This window comes from Elaeis guineensis, chromosome 5 (genome assembly GCF_000442705.2).
Source record: "Elaeis guineensis isolate ETL-2024a chromosome 5, EG11, whole genome shotgun sequence".
In the NCBI taxonomy this organism is placed as follows: Eukaryota; Viridiplantae; Streptophyta; class Magnoliopsida; order Arecales; family Arecaceae; genus Elaeis; species Elaeis guineensis.
In genome coordinates this window covers 828,588-852,057 of record NC_025997.2, presented here as the reverse complement: position 1 = coordinate 852,057, position 23,470 = coordinate 828,588, and the positions used below count along the sequence as shown (strand labels likewise).

The following is a 23,470-nucleotide window of genomic DNA, read 5'->3' as shown; positions in this document are numbered from 1 at the left end:
CTTATTTTTAAAAATTAAATTTCATATATCACATTAACCATATATATATATATATATGAAAATACCATATTAGAATAGCTTATGCGTAGTTAAGTATTTATTTTTTTCCAAAAAATTATATAAGCTTTTAATAAATGAAAAATATTTTATTCCATTCTATCTAAAAGGTTAGAAGTGTTTTTGAAAAAAAAAAAAAAAATTCCAACTCCTAATAGATGGGAATTGATTTTCCTATATCCTACAAAGATCTTTTCTTCCCATGAAATATAGGAATAATATTTTCATAGGAAGGTTATTTTCCATCTCTTTTTTAAAAAACTCCAATAAGATACTCTATTCCTTTGTTGGCCACATTTTCTTCTCTCCTCTTCCCACGAACCAAACAAGTCTTTTATGTGCGAGATTCCGGCTGTGGTACAGGGACCGATGATCTTCATGCGATCAAATGGTTCGCATTCTCCAATTTGTTTGATCCGATATGCAGGTTGGTGGACTTCTAAGATTGCAAGCTCTTTTGGTTATGCTTGTGGCCCTACCTGTGACATTTGGTGATCTTTGTCGCTATGGTTTGGTGGAGCGTGGGCATGCTGCGTAATGGGCCACGGCACCGACTCATGCATGGCCCTCAGGGAAGCTACCCAGCCATGGGACCTAGTGGCAGACTACTGCGCTGCGCTCTGCCCACTATTTAATGAGATATTATTGCATGGACCTGGTCAAATCTTAGAGCATCTGCACGGTGGACGACGTGCAATCAGTTGGTGAAATACAAGGGGGAATGTGGCGTGTTATCCATCGTGGGATTTGGTTTACCCAAAAAAAAATCCACCGTGGGATTTGGCGTGATCCATTGGACCTGATCCAAGTAATAATTAGACCTATTTAATGTGGATTTCATAGAAATTGCATCTTCATCTCGTGGAAATTTATCATGATCTCTCATAAAAGTCGCGTTCAATCTATTATTCATCGCTTCAAGATGGAAGATGTGTTCTTCCAAATGTGCCTATCGAAGAAACAACTAAGAAATTAATGGGGAGGAGGTGATCGTTTATTGAATAATCGCACCTGTTGTTATATATATATATATAAAATAGTACAATTACAATAGGGAGCAGGCTCCAAAAAAAGTAACAAACCAAAAACAGAAAAGGAGTATCAAAAAAAACCTGCAACCAACTCTCAAGAAACTGTTTGTTTTTTTTCGTGTTCACGGGTCTTTGTGTTGGATTTTCAAGTAATGCTATCGCAGGGCCTGCTGCTGCAGTTTGGGCCCGTTTTTTGTTGAGGCTTGCTTACTCCATTCCTTAGACCCCATCTCGCCATAGCAAACTACTACGGTTTATTGACAGTGAAAAGAACGCCTTTACAATGCAAGGGGAAGCCCGGAGACGTGAAGCATTCAATGTGTTTGTTTCGCGGCCGGATGCTAAGTTTTTGTTGAATTGGCATTTGGTCAATTCTCGCATTTCAATACACCATACTTGAAATAAGATCGCAGAGTGAAAATAGTCACGTAAATGCGGCTCTTAGGACAACCTCCAGGCTAGTGGCTCGTATGAGATATAATGGTTCTTTGATCACAGAGGTTGCCTTTCTTCGCCGATCAAGTAAATGTTCTCAGAATGCTCATTAAGATTTATGATTTGGATTTGGTTAAAGAAGAGAAAACCAAAAGGAAAGTAAGACAAATAGATTATGAGGTCATGGACTGGTGGTGTATCCAACATTTCCCACTCTTAAACCATCCATTAGGATTCTATTTGAAGTGCCGAATGCTATACGTATATGGCTTTGCTTGAGGGCCATTAACCATGTAGGCGGTCTTAGCAAGCTGCCAACATCTATCGCTGCCCCACCAGATGCAATTGAATTCTCTCAATGTGGCAGCCTGCTACCAGATGCAGAGAATCAGTTGAGGCACGGAATTGGTTGAGAGTTATTAGATTCGGAGCTTGAAAATTTCCAGAATCAACTCAGGAATGCGACAAAAGAACCGAAGATGCCACCAATTGTCAGGAAAGAATTCAATTATCATAATGTTTCTCAGTCGGATACAGTTGTTGATGCACCCTCCTTCATTTACATAACTTTAAGGCATGAAATCTTAATGTGTTAGACCAGGGATTTAAGGCAACCAATGAAGGCAAATTAAATCATTTTCTATATATTCTTGGGATATATATCAACTATGAGGTGGTTTCTCCTACTAAGGCAAGTCATAAAGTGATTTAAGAGAGAATCTGCAGTCGAATTTACTGTTTAAACCCTTGGTAACTCAAGCTATCATGATGCCTGCTATGTTTTAAAATGACAGAAAATACGCGGTTGGGGTACATTGATTTTGTTCCCATTTAATTCTCGGATGCTTAAATCGGTGCACTGGCTGTCACTTTTATGTTATCTTCTTCAGACTCATGTTTCTTTTCATTACCGTGTCTCCAGGCATTTGGGCATACACTCATGCAATTGCCCATACTCTTCTTCGTCCGAGTGCATCTTGATGAGAACATTCATTATCACCTGGCATGCTAGACCTACCACAAATTCTAGCAGATTCGGATCAAAATTCAGTTGTACCATGGAATGGATGTGATGTACTCACTTAGCTCTTAGTTTTTTTTTTTTTTTTCCCTCCATTTTCAAGCGGAGGTCCTAGATCCATCATGCAAACCAAGTATATTTAAATCTTTATACTGATGTCGCCTTGGCCTACTCGAGTTGGAGTTTCAAAAGATCGTAAATTAGTTCATATTGTGATGTAGAAGGGAGAAAATCTTTAATTACATATTGGTTGTGAGTCGAGGAAGGTTTAAGTTTATATGGGATGAAACATTTTCTTCCTCATGAGATATTTTTTAAAAGATAAAATTGTGAGATCTCGTATCATAGCAGTTAGAGATTAAAACGGACAATACCTCACGTATGTAGGAATGGAGACCGATCCATTTAATCCACGAGTTCATGACCATAACATTAGTACCCATCGTGGAACCGACGTGTCTCTGACAGCCAGAGATCGAAATGAATAATACCTCACGTGCACAGGAGTGGAGACTGATCTGCCCGAGCAACGAATTCTTGACCGCAATGGTTTGTTTTGCTTATTTTTCATTTTCATTTCCATTTTTTTCTTTTTCTTAAAAAAAAAAAGACATCTAATGTTTAATGTCTAGTAATCTAATTATGTTGATTAAATATTTGCAAATAGAAATTCAAGTACGATCCTTCATATGATAAGCATTGGCAAATGTTTAGATCCTGATAAGTACCTTCGTAAAATCCCACCTAAATAATGCAACCATTTTTATGTTTGCATTAGTTATTTCTGAATATTTTTTGTAAACCAAAGGAGGGAAGGTGGAAAGCAGTTCCGAAGACTATTTGACGAGAAAGCTGGGAAAATGTAGAAGCTGAAACAGATTCAGGAGATGGGGCAAGAGCTTCAGGTGAAAGCAATATTTTCAGGATCGGACCGGATATCAGATCGGAATGAAAAAATAGTTGGTCCGATCAATTGACTTGTGACATCAGCATGACATGATTGAGGAGGGTGGGGATGAGAGGGAGAAGGGTGCAATTGTGCAAATCATCTCAATCACCAAAGTAAAAAAAATAAATAAATATTCATCTCTCAACTCACTAAAAGGGGTGGTATTAAGGAAATCTTATATAAGGAAATAACAAATCATCCCTCCGTCAAAAGAAATGCAGAAAGTAAGATTTATATACATATTTTTCTTGTAGTTCCCTTCTTGAAAATATTAGACTTTCACCTTTGTCTGTGATAATGATTGCTGATGCACATGCTAAATATTACAATACATTATAGAGAGGCAGTATCAGTAAGGATAATGATATCTAACCCTATTTCTATATTTCTTATAAAAAGTAGAGCTTAATAAAGAAGTATTCTTTACATATGGGAAGAACAAAGCATTTGGAGCCATAAACCCACAGACAAGAATTCAAAAAGGGGAAAACAAAACCGATCCAGAGTAAAGAGAAATAAAGATTGAAAGATAAAAAGTGAAACTCACCAAAAGAGGAGTAGTTGCTTAGAATTTTCCGCCTCCTTTTGAAACCTATCGGGTTGAGAGCGGAGCTACCACCATGACGAGGACTTGATCTTCCTTCTCCTCTGGGATCGAGACCCCCTCGTCGAACCGCAAGACGCTGGCAGCTCCGTACTCATCGTACACCCAAGCCTTCATTTTAGAGGGGATTTTCGAGCCAGTCGAAATGGTTTCTATCGAAATGGTTTCTATCGAAGAAGGGGTAGACTGGGGGCTTGCAGAAGAGACTCTGAGAAGAGGACTCCTGCGAGCTTGAATTCTTTCTCCAATTCTCTCACGAGATCGCCTCTCAGAGATGGAGAGAGAGGAAGGTGAGAAAGTGGTTTTGAAAGAGGATTTGAGGCTTGGGGAGGAGAGGCGATGGGTTTGGATGGGTGTGATGGACCCTAAAGACATTGAAAATGAAGAGTCGGAACCGATCCAGAATACTCTTGGCAGTTTTTTATCCTCAAACAATTAATCCGTTGCCCGTTGTCCGGCCGGTTTATCACGGGCAACGGGTTCACCGGTATTTGCCGATTTTTTATAGGTTGAAGATCACTCGGGTCCAACCCAAATTTCGCTCTGGGATTGAAATCGGTCCCTGATCCAACCGGTCGGCCCAGCCCATTCAATCTGATTCTGAAAATATTGGGTGAAAGAAAACATAAAGTTGAGACTAAAGACTCAGAAATCAAAATGCAAGCGAGGAAAGCAATCCAAATGGAGGGGTAGAATATGTTCTTGAAGCTCATAACATTTACGGCCAGCTGGCAGCTGGTAGAAAATTACTTGCGGCTGGTGGACTACCTACGTGCACCATACCGTTGTGTCAATGGCTAGATTTTTAAATTTTGTTAATGACCCAGATGTGACCTGGTTTGCACAAAATTTCCTTCAGGTGGATCGTAATGCAATTGTTTGATGATGCAAGCAGTGTATGCTATCAAATAGATATGTATTTTTCTACCAAAAAAAAATAGATATGTATTCGAGTAAATAGTTCACATTTTCGTGAATTCCGATGGGTTTAACATCTTTATCCTCAAAAAAAAAAAAAAAAAAAGGAGGGAAAAGTAGGAATTCCTGATGGATGATTAAATCCACCATGCAAGCAGTGGTTACTATATAATCTACTTACAGCAAATTAGAAGACTAGATGCTGTTCCAACTATTTTATAAACCATTGGGTCTCATAGCTCCTAATGGTTTATAAAGTTCTTGGTACAGAATCCAGTCTTGCTAGATTAGCAACCATTGCTTGCATGTATAAGTAGATCTAGTCTCTGGCTTTTGTATCCAACTTTCACAATTCGCATCCACTGGGCTGCACATTGACGAGTAACTAATTAACAGTGGTCCGACTGCGGCTATGCAAGGATAGGTAAATTCGTCTAGAGATGAGTGATGGAGGTGTCTTCACTCGGTGCATCCGTATCCATGACAAATGAGTACATAAAAATTATGTATCAGTGAAGGTTCACCCTCGGATCACCAAAAAAAAAAAAAAAAGAAAAGAAAAGGAAAAAGAAAAAAAGGATCCTCTCTGCTGCCCTAGTTCAGTTTGCCCAGTTGAATGATCGACAGCAGTGTCCCAGGACGTCTCTATGGATCAGAACCATTCAAGAATTTCTTCACCCATGATTTAAAAACAAGTCGACAATTTGAAGCAAGTGGTATGCACATTGAGACCCAAACATAAAAGGAAATGCTGTAAAAACAGGAATAATATTCTTCGATTTCAGCACCGGAAGCGTGATGGCTTCTGCCAGCTAACAGGTTCGCTGCAACCAGAGCCCTCCTCTCCAGTCTCCACCCACTATTCACAGGCAAGCATGTGCTGCGAGGATCCGACTCAACGTCCGCATAGATATTCATACGAAAACAAGTTCTAAACCACCAAGAAAAAAAAAAAAAAGCACGAATATTTATAACAAGGAAAATTAAAAAAAAAAAAAAGAAAAAGAAAGCTAAAATTTAACGTTTGGTGGAAGGCATCACATGGTTGCCAGGGTACTCCCCGTCACCGGGCCGAGCCCGCTTGCAGAGGCCACTCGCTGAAAGGAGGAAGCCGAGGGCATGGCCGGCGATGGCGGCGATGAGGACACCCACGTTGAAGGACATGACGGCGAGCATGACGAGGTAAAGCAGCCCCAGCCGGACGGCGTGGAGGAAAGTAAGCAGCACGGCGGTGGAGATTCGGCGGCCGCTGCCGGTGGCGGCGGTGGGAGCAGCCTGGGAGAGACGGTCGGAGACGGGGGAGAGGCATTCGGCGAGGGAGGCGGTAGCGACGACGCAGAGGAGGGCGAGGAGGTACATGCCGAGTCCTCGGTCGCCGGGCCAGCCAGAGAAGAGGACCTCCACGCGCTTCCCCCAGAAGAAGGTCATGCGCATCGCCATGTCGCCGCCCATTTCATGATGACCGGGCATGGTTGGTACAGTCATCCCTCCCATCCCATCGTCCATGACGCCTCTTCTGCCCATTGCCATCTCCCCGGCCCCTTCAGCAACCAATTATAGAGGAGGAGATACGTATATAATTAAGAAAAAGAGAGATGATACATATCTCATCTGGTGTTTGTGGTGGGCGGCGAGGGATGAGAGGTAATGACGGGCAAGGCTGAGGTAGTGACAAGTATCACCGCACACTTAGTAAAGATATAGGCAAAATGACTGGTACGGGAGACAGTTGCCTGCTATTGACTGGCAAGAGGGTGCCCAGATCCTTCCTCGATGCCTGCGTGGAAACTTACGGGAAGTTAAAAGGAGAATTCTAGCGAGATTTTTTGGATTGTCATGTCTGTTTTACAGAACCGTAAATCCCCAATGAATGTGCCGATCTACGGTGGATGGAGAGGGAGACCAGGTCTCTGCTTGTTTGGCTGTTCGATGTGGATGGTCCGCTAATCCAAAAAGGTCGAGAACAACACTTAAACCCGCTTTCAAGGCAGCGCGGGACCAATTTTCTTAAAGAGAAACGCTGAATTAACATGCCAATCCTATGCTATCTGCTTGGGCGATTCAGCTAGATTTTTCGATTTCGATTTTTAATCGATTTGATAAGCATAAATCATCGACTATCAATTGATTGGCCGACCAACAATCGACTATTCTCAACCTCCCTGACAAACTCTAACTATGATAGCTCAACTGACTTCAAATCGATGGCTATCGGCATATTAGAATTATCGATCAATGATCATCCGAATTTCTACAATTATCAATATATAGTCGACATATTCAGACTACCGACATAGAGTCGGCATATCAGAAACCGTCAACGCAGAAAGTACATAATGACCAGAACCTGATCAGTAGCAGATATAACCGTCCATCCTACAATCACATAGTATCGAAATAAATTGAACCCACGTATCTAACCGTTACAAATGGTTACCAACAAATCATCTATAAAAGGAGGTAAATAAACAGTATTTAGTAAGATACATTTTTGAGCTGATACTATGCCTCTCTAAACATTCATTTGCTGTTCACCACTCTCCATTGACTTAAGCATCGGAGGATCTCCACCGGACATAACTCTGGTTAGTGCGGGCTTCTTTTTGCAGGTGTTCTTCTTTGATGATGGATGCAACAAGAAATTGACCACAACAGATTAGTGCGTCAGGTAGAGAGAAGATACGAGAAATCATGACAAAAATCAAAGCTCAAAATAACTCTACAGGATCCATGAGGCAATCTTTCTATCACGAAGATCTTCCTCCTTCACCTCCAATGACAGAGTCCAGCTCTTCACATCTTGTAGTCACTATGGATGTGTAAATTGCTGCTTTAATACAGCAAATAAAGGTGTTGACGGAGGCAGTACACAGTCTCCAATAACAACAAATACAGCAACAGCAGCAGTCGCTGGCGAAGGAGCCGATGGTGCATTTAGTGCCATCCAGGCGTAGCCGCCGTCCTCCATGGCACTTACCCTCTTCATCTCCAAAATGACGACCGTTTCGACATTCTCATCAAGTCGAACAACTGCTTTCTCGACATTCTTATCATGCTGCTCATCATTCACGGTGATCTTCCCCTCCTTCCTGTGTGCATAGCATTAAAAAGGGGAAGAGACCGCATGCACCTTCCACTTCTCTATCCTTAAATTCTTCAAAAAATTCTATCTCAAGATTTTTCAGCAACGACGGCTCGATGACTATGAGTGTAAATTCAAAGAGATCGATCGTCAACTTGTCTGACTCCAAGTAGAAGGTCGGAAGTCCACCAACGACCTCGACTTCCACATTGTCCAATCTCTCTCTCAGTGTATCTTGGACGAGCCGGTCCCATCTCGATTCAAGATACCACAGATGGAGCTATATGATGGCTCCACCAATTTGATTGATCATTCAGAGAGTTACAAGGCTCTCATGATGATTCAAAGGGCGATCGGCGCTCTCCTATGCATTACCTTTTCGGTAACCATTCAGAAGGCTGCTCGACCTTGATATTCTGGATTTTATTGGAGAGTATAAGTTCTTTTGAGCAGCACAAATATTCATTCGCGGTCCATTTTAGCATTAGCTGAAAGGTACCGCGGACATCAGATAGTTTCTTCTCTATCAAGCAAGGTGAGACAGAGATATAGAGAGACTTCATGGCTCACTTTAACATGACCACACTTGAGGTTAGGGATCTCAATAAAGATATGACCATCTCGACTATGAAGAGAGGTCTAAGAAGATCCAGATTTATCTATTCTTTGGATAAAACTCTCCTTCGGACCTATGCAGAATTTTTGGAGTACGCATATAAGTATATATGCGAACGAAGGTGCTTCTGACCGGTGTTAGACAGAAGAAAAAGGTTAGAAAAAGAAATAAAAAAAATAGAGCTCCAATCCAACCAAGTCGGTCAACAACCAATAAAAGAGCTTCATCCCATCGATGGAGTCCAAGATCGAGCAATTATGGCAGCATGTATGACTCCTATATTTCTTTTTCTGCTCCCTGTGTGTAGATCTTAATGAAGATCGAAGGAAAGGAGTATCTTCGACATTCCCCACCGATGAAAGCACAATCGAAGAGTCGCGACAAGAAGAAGTATTGTCAGTTTCATCATAATCATGGTCACGATACTGAATAATATATTTAGCTTATGGATGAAATAGAGACCCTAATCCGACGTGGCTACCTCGAGAGATTCTGACGAGATCGTCCGACTCAACCTCCCACCGACCAATAGCCTCAGCCCCAAGTTGAGAAAATCATCAATAATAAACCAACGGTGGGAGTGATCAACATGATTTTTGGATGACCGAAAGATTGAGGGGCAACTTTCGAAGAAGAGTCAGCAAAGAAATGATGACTTGACAATGTAATCTCTTTTTCGAAAGATGATGTTCGGAGAATACAGACTCCCCATAATGATGCTGTCGTCATCTCGACGATGATAGCAAATTATGATGTAAAAAAATTTTTAGTTGATAATGAAAGTTCTACTGATGTTCTCTTTTACTCGACTTCCTTCCGAATGCGACTATCTACTGATCGATTTAGAAGAGTCTTAATGCCATTAAGTTGATTTTACTGGAGATGCAGTTACCGTGAAAGAAAAACTTATTTTTCGACTAATTGCAAAAATAGATCTATAACAAAGTATCGTTCTCTTGACATTCACGATCGTTCGAGTTTCTTTGGCTTACAATGCCATACTTGAACAACCAGGACTCAATGCCTTAAGAGCAGTAGTATCAATATATTATTTATTGATCCAATTTCCAACAAGAAATGAAGTTAGAGAAATGTGTGGAGATCAATAACTTACTCGATATTGCTTCATGATCTCTACAAAGAATAATCAATCTGAAGACTTTTTATTTGTTGATAAATTAGATCAAAGAGAAAATTAAGAAAAGGATGAACCGGCCAAATAATTAGTTTCAATCCCATTAAAAGAAGATAATTCTGAAAAGACAGTCCAAATTGGATCGTAATTATTTGATTCAGAGTGACAACAACTAGTGAGTCTACTAAGAATAAATGCCAACATTTTTACTTGATCGGCAATCGATATATCATAAATTCTTCTAAAAGTAATAATTCATCGGTTGAACATTGATCCTAAAGTTAGGCTGGTGAGGCAGAAGAAAAAACTTTTTGCTCTTGAAAGACAGAAGGTCATCGACGAAGAAGTTGACAAGCTGCTCACGGCTGGATTCATCAGAGAAGCTAAGTATCCCGATTGGCTCGCCAATGTAGTGATGATGAGAAACACCAATGAAGAATAAAGAATCTGCATCGACTACACAAATTTAAATAAAACTTATCTGAAGGACAGTTTTTTCTTACTAAAGATCGACCAACTAGTTGATTCGACTTTGGGACATCAATTTTTGAGCTTCATGGACATCTTCACAGGCTATAATCAAATTCGAATAGCACCCAAAGATGAGGAGCATACTACCTTCATAGCCAACAAGGACATATATTGTTACAAAGTAATGCCATTTGGTTCCAAGAATACCGGAGCTACTTACCAACGGCTAGTTACCAGACTGTTCAAGGCACAAATTGGATGCAACATGGAAGTCTATGTTGATGTTATGCTAGTGAAAAATTTTAAAACTTCTGATCACGTTCACGACTTGGAAGAAGCCTTCAACATACTTTGACGATATCAGATGAAATTAAATCTGACTAAGTGTACATTCGGGGTAACTACCAAAAAATTTTTTGGATTTCTCATGTTGCAACAAAGAATTGAAGCTAATCCTGAGAAAATAAAAACTATCATTAATATGAAGCATCCGAGCTCCAAGAAAGAGATACAATAACTCAATGGGAGGATCGACATATTTGATCTTTTTCCTCCGACATCTGATCAAAAAAAATTTATAGTGATTGCTATTGATTACTTCACAAAATAGGTGGAAGCTGAATCTTTAACACAAATCACTGAAAGTAAGATAGAAGATTTTATTTAGAAATCAATTATATGTAGATTTGATCTACCACACACTATCATCACCGACAACGGTTGACAATTTAACAATCAGAATTTCAAAAAATTTTGTATGAAATTTTATATTACGCACAATCTCATCTCAATCGATCATCCACAATCTAACGGTGAAGTAAAGGTGACAAATCGAATAATTCTACATGATCTCATGACCAGATTAAATCAAGCTAAAGACCTTTGGATGGAAGAATTATATCCGCTCTTATGGGCATATCGGACAACTCTTCGTATACTGACAAAAGAATCGTCATTCAACTTAGCTTATAGAATGGAGGCGATAATTTTACTTGAGATCAGATTGTCATCAGTGAGAGTCGAACAATATAATGATTCGAGTAATTCTGAATGTCGGAGAGCTGATCTAAAATCCAACAATAAGCTCTAGTTCGAATGACAGCATATCAGTAGAGAGTATCCCGGTATTACAATGCAAAGGTCAAACTAAAAATCTTCCATCCTGGAGATCTGGTCTTAAGAAAGATAGAAATTTCAAAGCTTCTGAATAAAAAAAAAATTATCTTCAAACTAGAAAGGACCTTATAAAGTGACTGAGATACTTCATCCGGACACATATCGATTAGAAACTCTCGATGGAGCAACTATTTCTCAGACTTGAGATATCGATAATTTGAAAATATACTATCAATAAAGTTATTCACATGTACCATATATTCAAAGTGAAATATTGAGATTTTAAATTTTGAATTTTTCAATCATTTATAAGTTATTTACAAAAGTGGCAATAGACCGATAAATAATTGGTCAGTTCATACTGACTACATTTTGATTTTTCACAATAAAAATTGACTTAAGTCGAATAATGGCATTAAATCAATAAATAATTGATCAGCTTGTATCGACTATATCCCGATTTTCTACTGTAAAAGCCGACTTAAGGCGAATGACTACTCATACCGACTTAGCTTTAGCTAAGCAGAATATTATGTCGACTCGACTCCGATCGAGTAGAAAATATACTGACTTGACTCCAATCAGTCGAAGAATATTCGACTTGTCATCGTCTATAAAATACCTAAAAAAAATCTAAAAGCTAAATCAGCTGACACCAGACTAACAGACAAACTCTACTACGATTGTTGATCGACATTCAATTCACCGATTGATAATCAGTAATCTGTTTGTTATTCAATGACACTGACAACACACCAGGATTGAAAAGGGATTCCATATTTAGAAATTTTTTTTTCATTCATTAAAGAAAAGATTATAAAATTAGACCCAGAGTCTGATTATAATATTAGACTATTATCCAATTACAAAAAAAAAGATATTACACCGATCATCAGTCGGCTTCTTCTTTAGCTCGCTCTGGTATAGCTTCGATGGTTGGAGCAGATTCTGGTGCAGCTGGTTTATCTCTCTCATTCAGCTTAGTAGTCTCCTTGACAGCCTCTTCTCTCGAACTAGGGGGGACGATGCTGCTCAAATCTAAATTCGGATACAACTTTTTGACTGCATCCCTACCGTCCTCGCATCCGACGCAATAGGAGATGAATCCGCCTTCGAGAATTTCATTCTTGTACTCCTGTGATTTCCTAAAATTCTTGATGGCCCGATTCAAAATACTTTTCGCCGACTCTACTTCCTCTCTGATGGAAGCCGACTCTGCATCAACCAGTGCCAACTTCTCTTTAGTGGCCCGATGCCCTCACACTCTGCCTTAAGTTCTTCAATACACCCGTCTCTTTCCCTCCGAAGCCAATTGATTGAATATTTTTTGCTCTTAATCTGGGACTCTAGAGACGTGATGTTTTATTGATTCGACCCTAATTCGGCTCTGGTGGACTCCAATTCGACCGCCGCATGGGAGATCTCCACCTGAAGCTTCTTCTCCCACTCCATTGCTGCCTTCTCCCATTCAGTTGCTACTTGATGCTGTTCAACGGTGGCAGCTTTCTCAGCATTTGCGACTGTAACTTTGTCCATCCAGGCCCGACAAAGCTCGATAATTTTTTGATACCTGCTCTCCAAAGCGTGCATATCATGTGCCAACTGAAAATAAAAGAATAAGTTAGATCAAAAAAAAAAGAAAGAAGTATCGTCAACTTACTTCGATGATTGTCGGATAGAAAGAAGAAAATATCTCAGACACAGTCTGACTTTTCCTATTCCCCATGTCAGTCGGGAGAAGAGCAGCCTCGATGAGCCGCTTGGCTAGCATTGGACTGGCCAAAGCCGACTCACCGACTAAAATTTGGATGTCAAAGAGGGTGGGGAGATCCGTCGATGATCTATCATCAACAGAGATAGCCGGTGCCTTTTCCCGCTCTTCAGTTGGTGGTTGTTCGCTCGAAGCTGCCATGAAGTCGGAGCTTGATAGTGCTCGAGACCACGTTGGCCCAGCCAAAGGCACTTGAGGAATGGTCTACGTGGCAGCAGATTGTTCTGGTTCGGTCGCGATTGTAGATTCAGCTTGAACCCTTACTGATGGAATCAAGATTGATGCCATCTCGATCGCTATAACTGACATGACGGTCGTGGCATCCTCGTCTCTCACCGTCTCTACTCCAGCTGATGGCACTTCGATAGGAGGAAGCATTGTCAGAATCGACATCGCTATGACAGGCTCAGCATCGGGAGCTACCACTGATGGAATGTAGGGCTCTCTCGTCGGTACCGGCCCTGAATCAATCCAACTCTTTTTTATCATTCAGGATGATCCGACATCGATCGCTGCTTTCTTCTTGGCAGCATGTTGATGAATGTTAGTAGTTGAGACTCATGCTATCGGACGCATAGCTGCAATCAGAAGGCAAAAGTTTAGTTACAAAGTTCGAAAGTAAATGAAAAATAAAATGACCGACTATGCTATACCTAAAGAAGTCGCCGAACTAAGTCCGGCATCATAGAGAGCTTGCTTCGTCATTAGCTCTCGTTGCACTAGAACTTCCATGTCCTTGAGTCAGAAAAAATTTTTTCGATCAATAATATCGATCCGACTATGTTCGTTGGGGTCGGTTCTCGGATCGCTCTAGGATGAAGGAAAGCCCTACTAAGAAGATGAAAAAGAGATAAAAAAAAATTGGTTCTTCCATCCATGAATGGATAATGGAAGATTGAAAATAAAAGACAAACCCTTCCTCGGGTTAAAAAACCACCAATCCTTGGCTTTCGAGTGAGGACGAAGGACGAAGAAGGCTTGGAAAAGAAAAGGATGAGGGTTGGTCGGAATGAGATGACACAACAAAGTAAAACTAATAATTAGCCGAATGGAGTTCGGGGCTAATTGAGCAGGGCAAAGACGATAGTAATCAAGGAGATTTTGGATAAACTCCAGAATCGAAAAGCGAAAATCGGTCTGAAGATTCTCTACATAAAATGCAACCTAATCTAGAGGAGGAGAATTCATCCGACCATCCGGACCGAGAGCGAAGAGCTAAAATTACTCCGGGATACGATATTATTTCTGGAGCCGATCAATATTAGATTCGGATAAGAAAGAAACTTCCATCTCCATATCCGAAAGAGAATCATCAATTGAATTTTCTGATCGACTATCTCGAAAAGTTGAAACATTCCCTTTCCTACCCCTACTTGTCGTTGAAAATGATTGATGTCAGAGAAATCTAGAAGAAGAAAGAAGAAAATTTAGAAAGAAGGAATAAAAACTCAATATGGAGCTAGGAAATGACGTGAAGAACAAGGAAGACTTCGAAAATGCTTGAAGCTCTCAGCACCCGAGGTGGAGCCCTCTGTTGCAGGAGAAAATGATAAATACAGAAATAGAAGATCCAAATGAAAGTGATATTATATATGGAACCCTTCAATGGTCTAGATGAAGTTATTCAAATTAAGACTTCTCCGGATTTCGACACGTGGCTACATCAGAATCTACCATTGATTGGATGATTCGACGCACCTACCTTCAGATCACGCCACCTCATCACTATCCGCGTGAACAACTCAGAGCCAATGATATCTGAACACGTGGCTAAAATCGACTAGTCAGAATCAAATTGACTGGATTCTTCAGATGCCAGACTATCTTCTCGAATCGACACCCCTAATGATGATCTTACGATTATCGAAACAGCAAAATGACTGGAGATCTTAAGTTTTTCAAAGAAATCATTAGTGTCTGTAGTTGAATTGAAGCTCAAGATAACACGTGGCAACTCCCTTCGTCCAACGTGTCAAACCACGTCCCAATCCATATGTCAGGCTACCTTGAATTTGGGAGTGGAGGGCAACTGTTGGGGCGATTCAGTAGACTCTCTCAATTCCGACTTTCAATCGGTCTGATAAGTATGAACTGTCGACTATCAATCGGTTGGCCAACCAACAGTCGGCTATTCTCAACCTCCCTGGCAAACTCCAACTATGACAACTCAACTGACTTTAGATCGACGACCATCGGTATATCAGAGTTGCCGACAGATGGTCATCCGAGCTTCCACAATTGCCGACATATAATCGACATATTCAGACTCCTGATATAGAGTCGGCATATCAGAAATCGCCAGTGCAGAAAGTGCATAATGGCCAGAATATGATCAGTGGTGGGTATAACTTATCCCATCCCACGATCACATAGTGCCGAAATAAGTGAGACCCACGTATCTAATTATTACAAACGGTTACCAACAACTTGCCTATAAAAGAAGGTAAATGAACATCATTTAGTAAGATACTCTTTTGAGCTGATACTCTGTCTCTCTAAATATTCATCTGTTGTTCATCACTCTCCACTGATTTAAATATCGGAGATCTCCATCGGACACAACTTCAGTCAATACGGACTTCTTTTTGTAGTTGCTCTTCTCCGACGATGGATGCAACAGGAGATTGACCGCAATACTACCAAATTGTATTTTGATATGCGATCTTCTCTTTCGTCATACTGTTGATAACCTAGTCTGTATGGTACCGGTGGTAACTATGGATAGAATAATATCTAAATATTATGATTTTATTTTTGAAATAGTAAAATAATATTAAAAATTTATTATCCATAAAATTTTAAAAATAATTGATTGAAAGCTTGCCTGATTGAGCCGAGACGAGCGCTCATACGTGGTCATCAGCACATTTCCCTCAAAGCTTAACTTCTGCTGTTTGGGGAAAAGATCTCCATTTAAAGATTATATCAAAAAAAAAAAAAAAATTCCATTTAAAGAAAAGACTTGTTTTCACATATTCAAAATGGAACTTAAAAAAAAAAATAAGTAAAGCCTTCGAAACTACTAATAAATAGAAGATAAAATTATTTTTAATTTTTTCAATTGAAATTTTTTCATAAAATAAAACTCCAACAACAACAGGAGAGGTACACATGTGGCGCCTATGTAACTTATTTGTGAAAGATTTCCTGTTACCTGAGCACCACCTCTCTCTGTCTAAATATAACTTATCACTGCAATCTGTTCTTAATCTGCCATGGTTGCACGGTCCTAATTTGTCTCTAAGCACCATGCGAGCTTAGAGACATGATGCGTTGGATCAACCTTCGAAAGTCTGCGTGGGAGGAACCCCCTTCAGCCACGCTCTCCCACGCCATCTTCGCCATCTCTCTTGCAGATCTCCTCCACCCGTCGGTCCTCTGCCCTTCCATCACTTCCCTCACCATCATCTCCACTATGCTCCTACTGCACAAGTCTTTCATGTCCAGCCCCACCTTCCACACCTCGCTGACGAACCTGCTGTTGATCTGCTGATCCGCAAAGAATGGCCAGCAGAGCATCGGCACTCCTGCCACCAGGCTCTCCAGAGTTGAATTCCATCCACTGTGAGTCAGAAAGCACCCCACCGCCGGATGCGCCAGCACCTGCTCCTGCGGGACCCAGTCGACAAGGCAACCCCTCTCCTTTGTCCCCACCTTCACCTCTTCTGGCAGCGGGAGCATCTCCTCCTCCACCAGATCCGGCCTCACCACCCATAGAAACCGCTGCCCGCTGTTGACCAGCCCGATCCAGAACTCGAGGAACGCCTCCTGAGACACCACCGTGAGGCTCCCGAAGCTAACATAGACGACAGACTTGTGCGGCTGGGAGTCGAGCCACGTCATGCAGGTCCGGTCCTCTTCCCATAGACTGGCGGACGGCATGGAGGAAGTGGGCGATACCGCCGGGTTGCTGGGGCAGTGTGACCCGTACGATCTCAGCAGAGCGGGAAGCGGTCCGACGGCGTAGGTCACGGGAAAGTGAGAGCGGACGTGAGAGAGCGCGGTGGCCTCCAGTGACTCGAAGGTGTTGAGTATGAGCGCCCTCGCCCGATTCGTGTTAGCGGTCACGGTGGTCACGAACTCGAAGGTTTGGTCCGCCTCATCTCCTGCTTGTCTACAAAAGCTCGGAAGATCCCGCCGCCTTAGAAAAGCCTCCATCCCCGGCACGCTCCGGACGGGCTCGTCCAGGTCCGCCTCATCTGCCAAATTTATTTATATACGCCAAAGTATAGAATAGTTGTTTGTAAACAAACGAACGTACCGACGGGTGCTTCGATCTATTCTATTAGCCATACCTGGGAACGGGAGCTCCCCGTTCTGCAAGAGCCTGGGAATACAGAAGTAAGCCCAGAAGCTGCACGCGCTGATTGTTCGGAAAGCGATCGCCGGAATTCCCAGCTCTTCCGCGATGTCCACCGCGAACGTCATGGCGCCGTCCGCTATGACGCACGTCACAGGCGGCCATTTTCCATCATCTCCGCGGCCACGATTGGTCAACAGCTCCCGGTACTGGACGGCGGACCGAGTCCTCAAAGACTCCTCTAGTTCCATCAAACGAAAGGCCGACCGGGGATTCTCATCGGCGAGGCCGTCGGAGATGGAATCGAAGCGGAATCTCGGACTTTGGGCGAGCAGAGCATAGGCACTGGAGCTGCGGCTGAGGCGGTCGTGGTTGTAGTCGGAGTTGAGGAAGGTGACGTGGAGGCCGGTCTTGGAGAGGAGCTCGGCCAGCTTGAGCATGCCGTTCACATGACCTTGAATTGGGAAGGGAAAGATCAGCACATGCGCTGTCGAGTCCGTAGGCATCTCGGTCGGATTCCCGGCGGCGTCCATCTCGCACTTCTTCGTGGCTCGCCGAGCACCTTGGGGGACCTCTTTTTTGAGTCTTTTTTTCTGAGATTCCGTAGCTTACCAGCATTGCTCTCTCGCCAAAGAATTGAAGACTCCAATAATTGCTCTGGGTTTGTTGGGACGTCGTATAAAACAAACAGACCGATCTCTGTTGTTAATTTCTTCTTGGTCTCTTATCCTCAGATTCCCGTTGTTGGGTATAAAATACCCCCAATCAAAATTCACATCATGAGTAATCCTTTCGGGATTTTGCCGGCGTCCAACCTTGGACGATATTTTTTCGAACATCTCCGACGGTCGAGCTTCCATAATATTCTCAAGTTCTGCCGATGGATAAATTCTCACAGCTTCTTCCACCAGCGTCGACCGGATTTTCACGACGAACGAGCTCCTACTGCATCTCCCAAGCTTCCCTAGCAATAAGCTTCTTTGATCGTCTATCAGGCTGTCCCAAGTGCCCTCGGGATTCTACTATCAGCCGACCTCTTACAAGGATCTATCATTTTTCGGACCTCTTCCAGATCTTTTCCGACAGGATCCGATCGATCCCGATCCAAATTTCTTTCGGAACTTCGTCAGTTCATCAGTGGCCGAACTTTCCCAACATCAGATCTCCACGACGGACGAATTCCATCCAAATTTCTACGGCGGTCGACCGTCATCCGGACTTCTTCCCCGAACTCCTACTGCAGGTGGACTTCATCCAAGTTCCTACGGGAGCCGGACTTCTTCTCTGAACTCCTACAGCAGGTGGACTTCGCCCGAGCTCCTACGAGAGCCGGACTTCTTCCCCGAACTCCTACTGCAGGTGGACTTCATCCGGACTCCTACGGGAGCCGGACTTCTTCTCCGAACTCCTGTTGCAGGTGGACTTAGACTTCGTCCAAGCTCCTACGGGAGCCGGACTTCTTCCCCAAACTTCTACTGCAGGTAGACTTCGTCTGAGCTCCTACGGGAGCTGGACTTCTTCTCCAAACTCCTGCTGCAGGTGGACTTCACCCGAGCTCCTACGAGAGCCGGACTTCTTCCCCGAACTCCTACTGCAGGTAGACTTCGTCCGAGCTCCTACGGGAGCCGGACTTCTTCTCCGAACTCCTGCTGCAGGTAGACTTCGTCCAAGCTCCTACGAGAGCCGGACTTCTTCCCCGAACTCCTACTGCAGGTAGATTTCGTCCGAGCTTCTACGGAAGCCGGACTTCTTCCCCGAACTCCTACTGCAGGTAGACTTCGTCCGAGCTCCTACGGGAGCCGGACTTCAGCCATGAGCTCCTATTGCGGATAGATGCAGGTGGACCTCATCCGAATTCTTACAAGGGCCGGGCTCCGGGCCCCCACCACAAGCGATATACTCCAAGCCCCCACCACGAGCGATCTACTCCGAGCTTCCACTACGAGCGGTCTACTTCGAATTTCTGCTACGAGCGGTCCACGTCGGATTTCTACTGTAAGCCTCCACCCGAGCTTCCCTTGTGAACGAATTCCTTCCGGACTTCCATTGCAGGCAGGCTTCGACCGAGCTTTCTCAACAAATGATTCCCATCCGGACTTCTACAGGAACCAGACTCCGACCGAACTTCTGTAGTGGGCAGATTCTGGACGAACTCCTACGACGCACAGACTCCAGCAGCCGGACCCCTCCAACGGACGAACCTCTCCAGCGCCATCCGACATCTGCTGACGGTCGACCTTCCATCAGATTCTGCATGAAATCGAACTTCATCCACAGAAAATCCCTGACCGAGCTTCTACAGTAGAGGACCTCCACCTGCAACGCCAGCGCCCAAGGCACCCAACGGTAGAAGGCTCGCCCGCAACGTCCGAGCTCCTCTTAGACGGAGAACCGCCTTTTTCCACCAGACGCCCCAATCGAGCTTCGGCCGATAGGCCCGGACTCCCTGACAGGCCACAGCGATGGCCACGACTCTGCTCCACCTCCTGTAACAGACCCCACGCGGCTCCATCATGCTCTGGCAAGTCACGACAACGGACATCACTCCACTCTCCACAACAGGCTCCACGTGGCAGGCCACAGCGATGGCCACGACTCCACTCCACTACTCTCCGTAACAAACTCCTCATGGCCCCGAATGGCCCACCACCAGGCGGTTACGGACGCGCTGTCAATCTGTTACGCCTTCCGCCTATAAAAAGGGGATCTCCAGATATGTTATTCTCTAAGCTCTAATTTCTATCTCAAAATTCTGTTAAAATTTTCGTTCGAGCACTCCATTCTTGTTGAGGCAGAGAACTGACTTGAGCGTCGGAGGATCTTACCGGAGCACCCCCAACTCCGATTTAGACTTTCTTTGCAGGTTCCGACGGCGACCGTGACTCTCTCGACTCCAGCTTCTCCGATGTCGATAGATTTTTGCACCAACACCCGTGATCGTATTCATACGAGAATAATATCATATATCGGTCTTACCTTTAAAATAGATTGCCGCAGAGGGAATCGTCCCCTCCATATTTCGAAGTTTTCAACGGCGTCCGGGCTGCATGATGAAGATCTAATCCATCTCTGATGGATTGCAGCCATCAAAACGAGTGATGTACAAGGGAGCTCCATTACACAGATCAACATGCATCATGGACCCTCGGTGCAATGTATAACTGATTGTTCATCGTTACGGATGGGTCATATCGTATGCAAAGCCATTATCCATGATATAATCAATCTACGTTGAAAATTTTCAAAAATGTTTGCAATTTCCCCCGTCAATTTCGATTTTTTGTGCAATCCCGAACAGTCTCAATATTTTTCTGGTTTTGGTACATCTAATAAGTGTCATTATTCTTGTAGGATAGGTAGGTATGATGAATGGCTATAATCTCATCATACGTGATGCATTGGCTTATTCCAATTGAGATTATGTGCTTTTCAAAAAGAAATAAATGGCTGCGATAGCAACAATACATGACATGTTTATAGATGAGTTCTTTTACATTATTCTTCGTTAATATGAATTATTGGGACATGCAACATCCGTGTTAACTGCGTAATGTCAGAGTATTTGACTAGCAGATAACCGATTGGGACATCTCAAACAATGGCCACATGCTTGCTTTGTGCTCTGTTTGATTGGTGTTGGTTTTTGCGATTGCAAGTGCTACACGCAAAAAGAATTCTATTTCCAATTCGGCGTGCGAGAAAAATTGTTCACCTAGCTACAGGAAGGTGAAATATCGAAAATGGGCGTTAAGGCATTTGAGGTCTAACCATACTTTTACATCACTACTTTCTGTTCACAAATAGGACCTTCAATTCATTTAGCATGACTAGATGAAGAATGATGACTCCTTCGGTTAGCTCATTCAAGTACAGGTGCACCATGATCTCGCTGCTTTTCTAATGTGATTGCACTTGCAAAAGGACGTTACGTAAATACGCAATCAATTAATTGCACAAAAAGACCCATCAGACTATAAGACCTTGATACGGTAACTTATAAATCAATCATTTTTTATGCATCTCATCAATTCTCATAAATTATGCCAACTGCCTTCAGCAGTGCGGTGGGAGTCTCTTCTTTTTCTTTTTCTTTCCTTTTTTTTTTTTTTTGATTATTTTACACTCCGCAGCATCAAGCTTTTTTTTTTTTTCTTTTCTTCGTGGGGGGTGTGGGGTTTAAAAAGCTCCATATTCATATCAACTGGGTATCTGGGAACGCTGTTCCCGTCGCATATACATAAACAAGGGAATCAGGAAATTTGCCTTCCGTATTTTGCTATCCGTCTCCACGAAGGACGATGGCGTTGGGATGACGGTGACACCATCTAAAATGTCAGCAGATCCTGCCCGGTTAGATTGGCCAACTTGTTGATTCCACGGGGCGGTGCAAAACATCATCCCTTACGTATTCCTGAGAAAAGGGGAAAAGAAGATAAAAGAGAAAGAAACATGCTCCCAAAAACGTTGCTCCACGTGGATGTAAAATATGATTTATTGCTTCGCATTTCAATTAAAAAAATTAACCCATGCCGGGCACGGAGGACAAGAAATATTCTGTAGTTAAACAAAACAGCTGGGATTAATTCGTCCAATTACAATCAGTGAATGAGTCAACGATGCTTCTGTTATAATTGTTATATAATCATACACCTTCGTCCTTGCCTCTTATTTGGATGATACTGGCTTGTTTTTTAGCGCAGGATGCGATGAATAGCTATCAAACAATATGCACCGCTGAAGACACGGTGTGTTATATATATATATATATATATATATATATATATATAAGCATATTATCATAGTCAATGAAATTAAGCCTTTTGACTGCAAATTTATTCTTTAATATCTTTTATCTACAAATTTTTTTAGCCATCTATTTTTCATTGAATATTCGGCATCATCGTTTTCTTCTCTGAAGGCATCCTGATGATGGTACAATAGCGAACTTCTTTTTTTGGCGGGCACCTTCTTCTTCTCTTAGAACATCTCCCCCAGCAATAGGTTCCTTTTTTTTTTTTGTTGTTTGGTGAAGATATCAAAGATCTTATCTTGGATTGTCATCAAGAGAAGCCTTCTAATTTTTCTGCAACTTCCGAGGTTCATCAAATTTTTTCAATTTTTTTCTACAATTATTTATCCATTGGGTAATCTATATTTTCCACCATCATGACAGAAAGCTCTACATCAGGATGCAATATTCCTTCCATTATTGTTTCAAATAGCTTTGCCTCCGCTCATCTCATTGGTCCAAATTTATTCTCATCCTATCCTACTCATCTGACAACCCAGGTGTTAACCTTGCTTGTTTCCAAACTTTTGATTGGTGATAATTATTATGGTTGTCCCATGCTATGAAAATGGCTTTGAATGCTAAAAATAATTTGGAGTTCATAGATAGTTCTCTTTCGTATCTTTTGTCTATAGATTTCTTTCTTAACACTGGCTCTATCCCAACTCCCTGGCATTCACTGTTTTTTCTTTCTGGTACCCATCCTCTTAGGATTCTCTTAAAGTAACGACTAACATTCTATTTTATCTTTATGTAGAGTTGATTGAAATTTCATAGAACTCTGTGACGGGCTGGTTTCCTTGAGAGTGAATATTTAGGTAACCCCCTCAAGTATCAATGAGATTAAAAACGCTTACCAAAGCAAGGTAAAGCTTTTGATAGAGCGGTCCCAACAAGCTCAGTTATTATAAAGGAACCCAAAAAAAAGCATTAACGATTATCCAAGATTTCAAACACTCACTTCTAGTCTATGCTAGCATCCAAATTCATTAATAATCACAGGGTTAATTAAGAACATGTGTGGATAAAGAAGGTTGGATTTGGTCTTAGGTGAGTGCTCACAACTATGTACATATCTTATCTAGACCGGCATTATGTTTCGTAACCTATAATAGGGGAAGAAGTAGAGTAGGATCACAAGAGGAATCCTGAAACACGGATCTTTGCATTGCATG

General features: G+C 42.3%; 2 protein-coding genes across 3 annotated transcripts; both read right to left on the bottom strand.

Annotated features, from left to right (window-relative positions):
- Positions 1-5,699: 5,699 nt before the first annotated feature.
- Positions 5,700-6,669, bottom strand: LOC105032598 (copper transporter 6). Of its 2 annotated transcripts, XM_010907080.4 has the most exons (2): positions 6,057-6,669; positions 5,700-5,946 (listed from the first exon to the last, which is right to left on the bottom strand). In XM_010907080.4, exons 1-2 carry the CDS (start codon positions 6,543-6,545, stop codon positions 5,911-5,913), a joined length of 525 nt encoding a protein of 174 aa, XP_010905382.1. In that variant the 5' UTR covers positions 6,546-6,669; the 3' UTR covers positions 5,700-5,910. The 2 variants fall into 2 exon arrangements, with proteins under 2 accessions (XP_010905382.1, XP_029116894.1); XM_029261061.2 differs by lacking the exon at positions 5,700-5,946 and having other exon boundaries at positions 5,970-6,669.
- A 9,567-nt stretch (positions 6,670-16,236) lies between these two features.
- On the bottom strand, positions 16,237-18,182 carry LOC105032597 (7-deoxyloganetic acid glucosyltransferase). Its single transcript, XM_010907079.4, has 2 exons — positions 17,502-18,182; positions 16,237-17,405 (listed from the first exon to the last, which is right to left on the bottom strand). The coding sequence occupies exons 1-2, from the start codon at positions 18,037-18,039 to the stop codon at positions 16,447-16,449; spliced, it is 1,497 nt and encodes a 498-aa protein (XP_010905381.2). The 5' UTR covers positions 18,040-18,182; the 3' UTR covers positions 16,237-16,446.
- Positions 18,183-23,470: the final 5,288 nt, after the last annotated feature.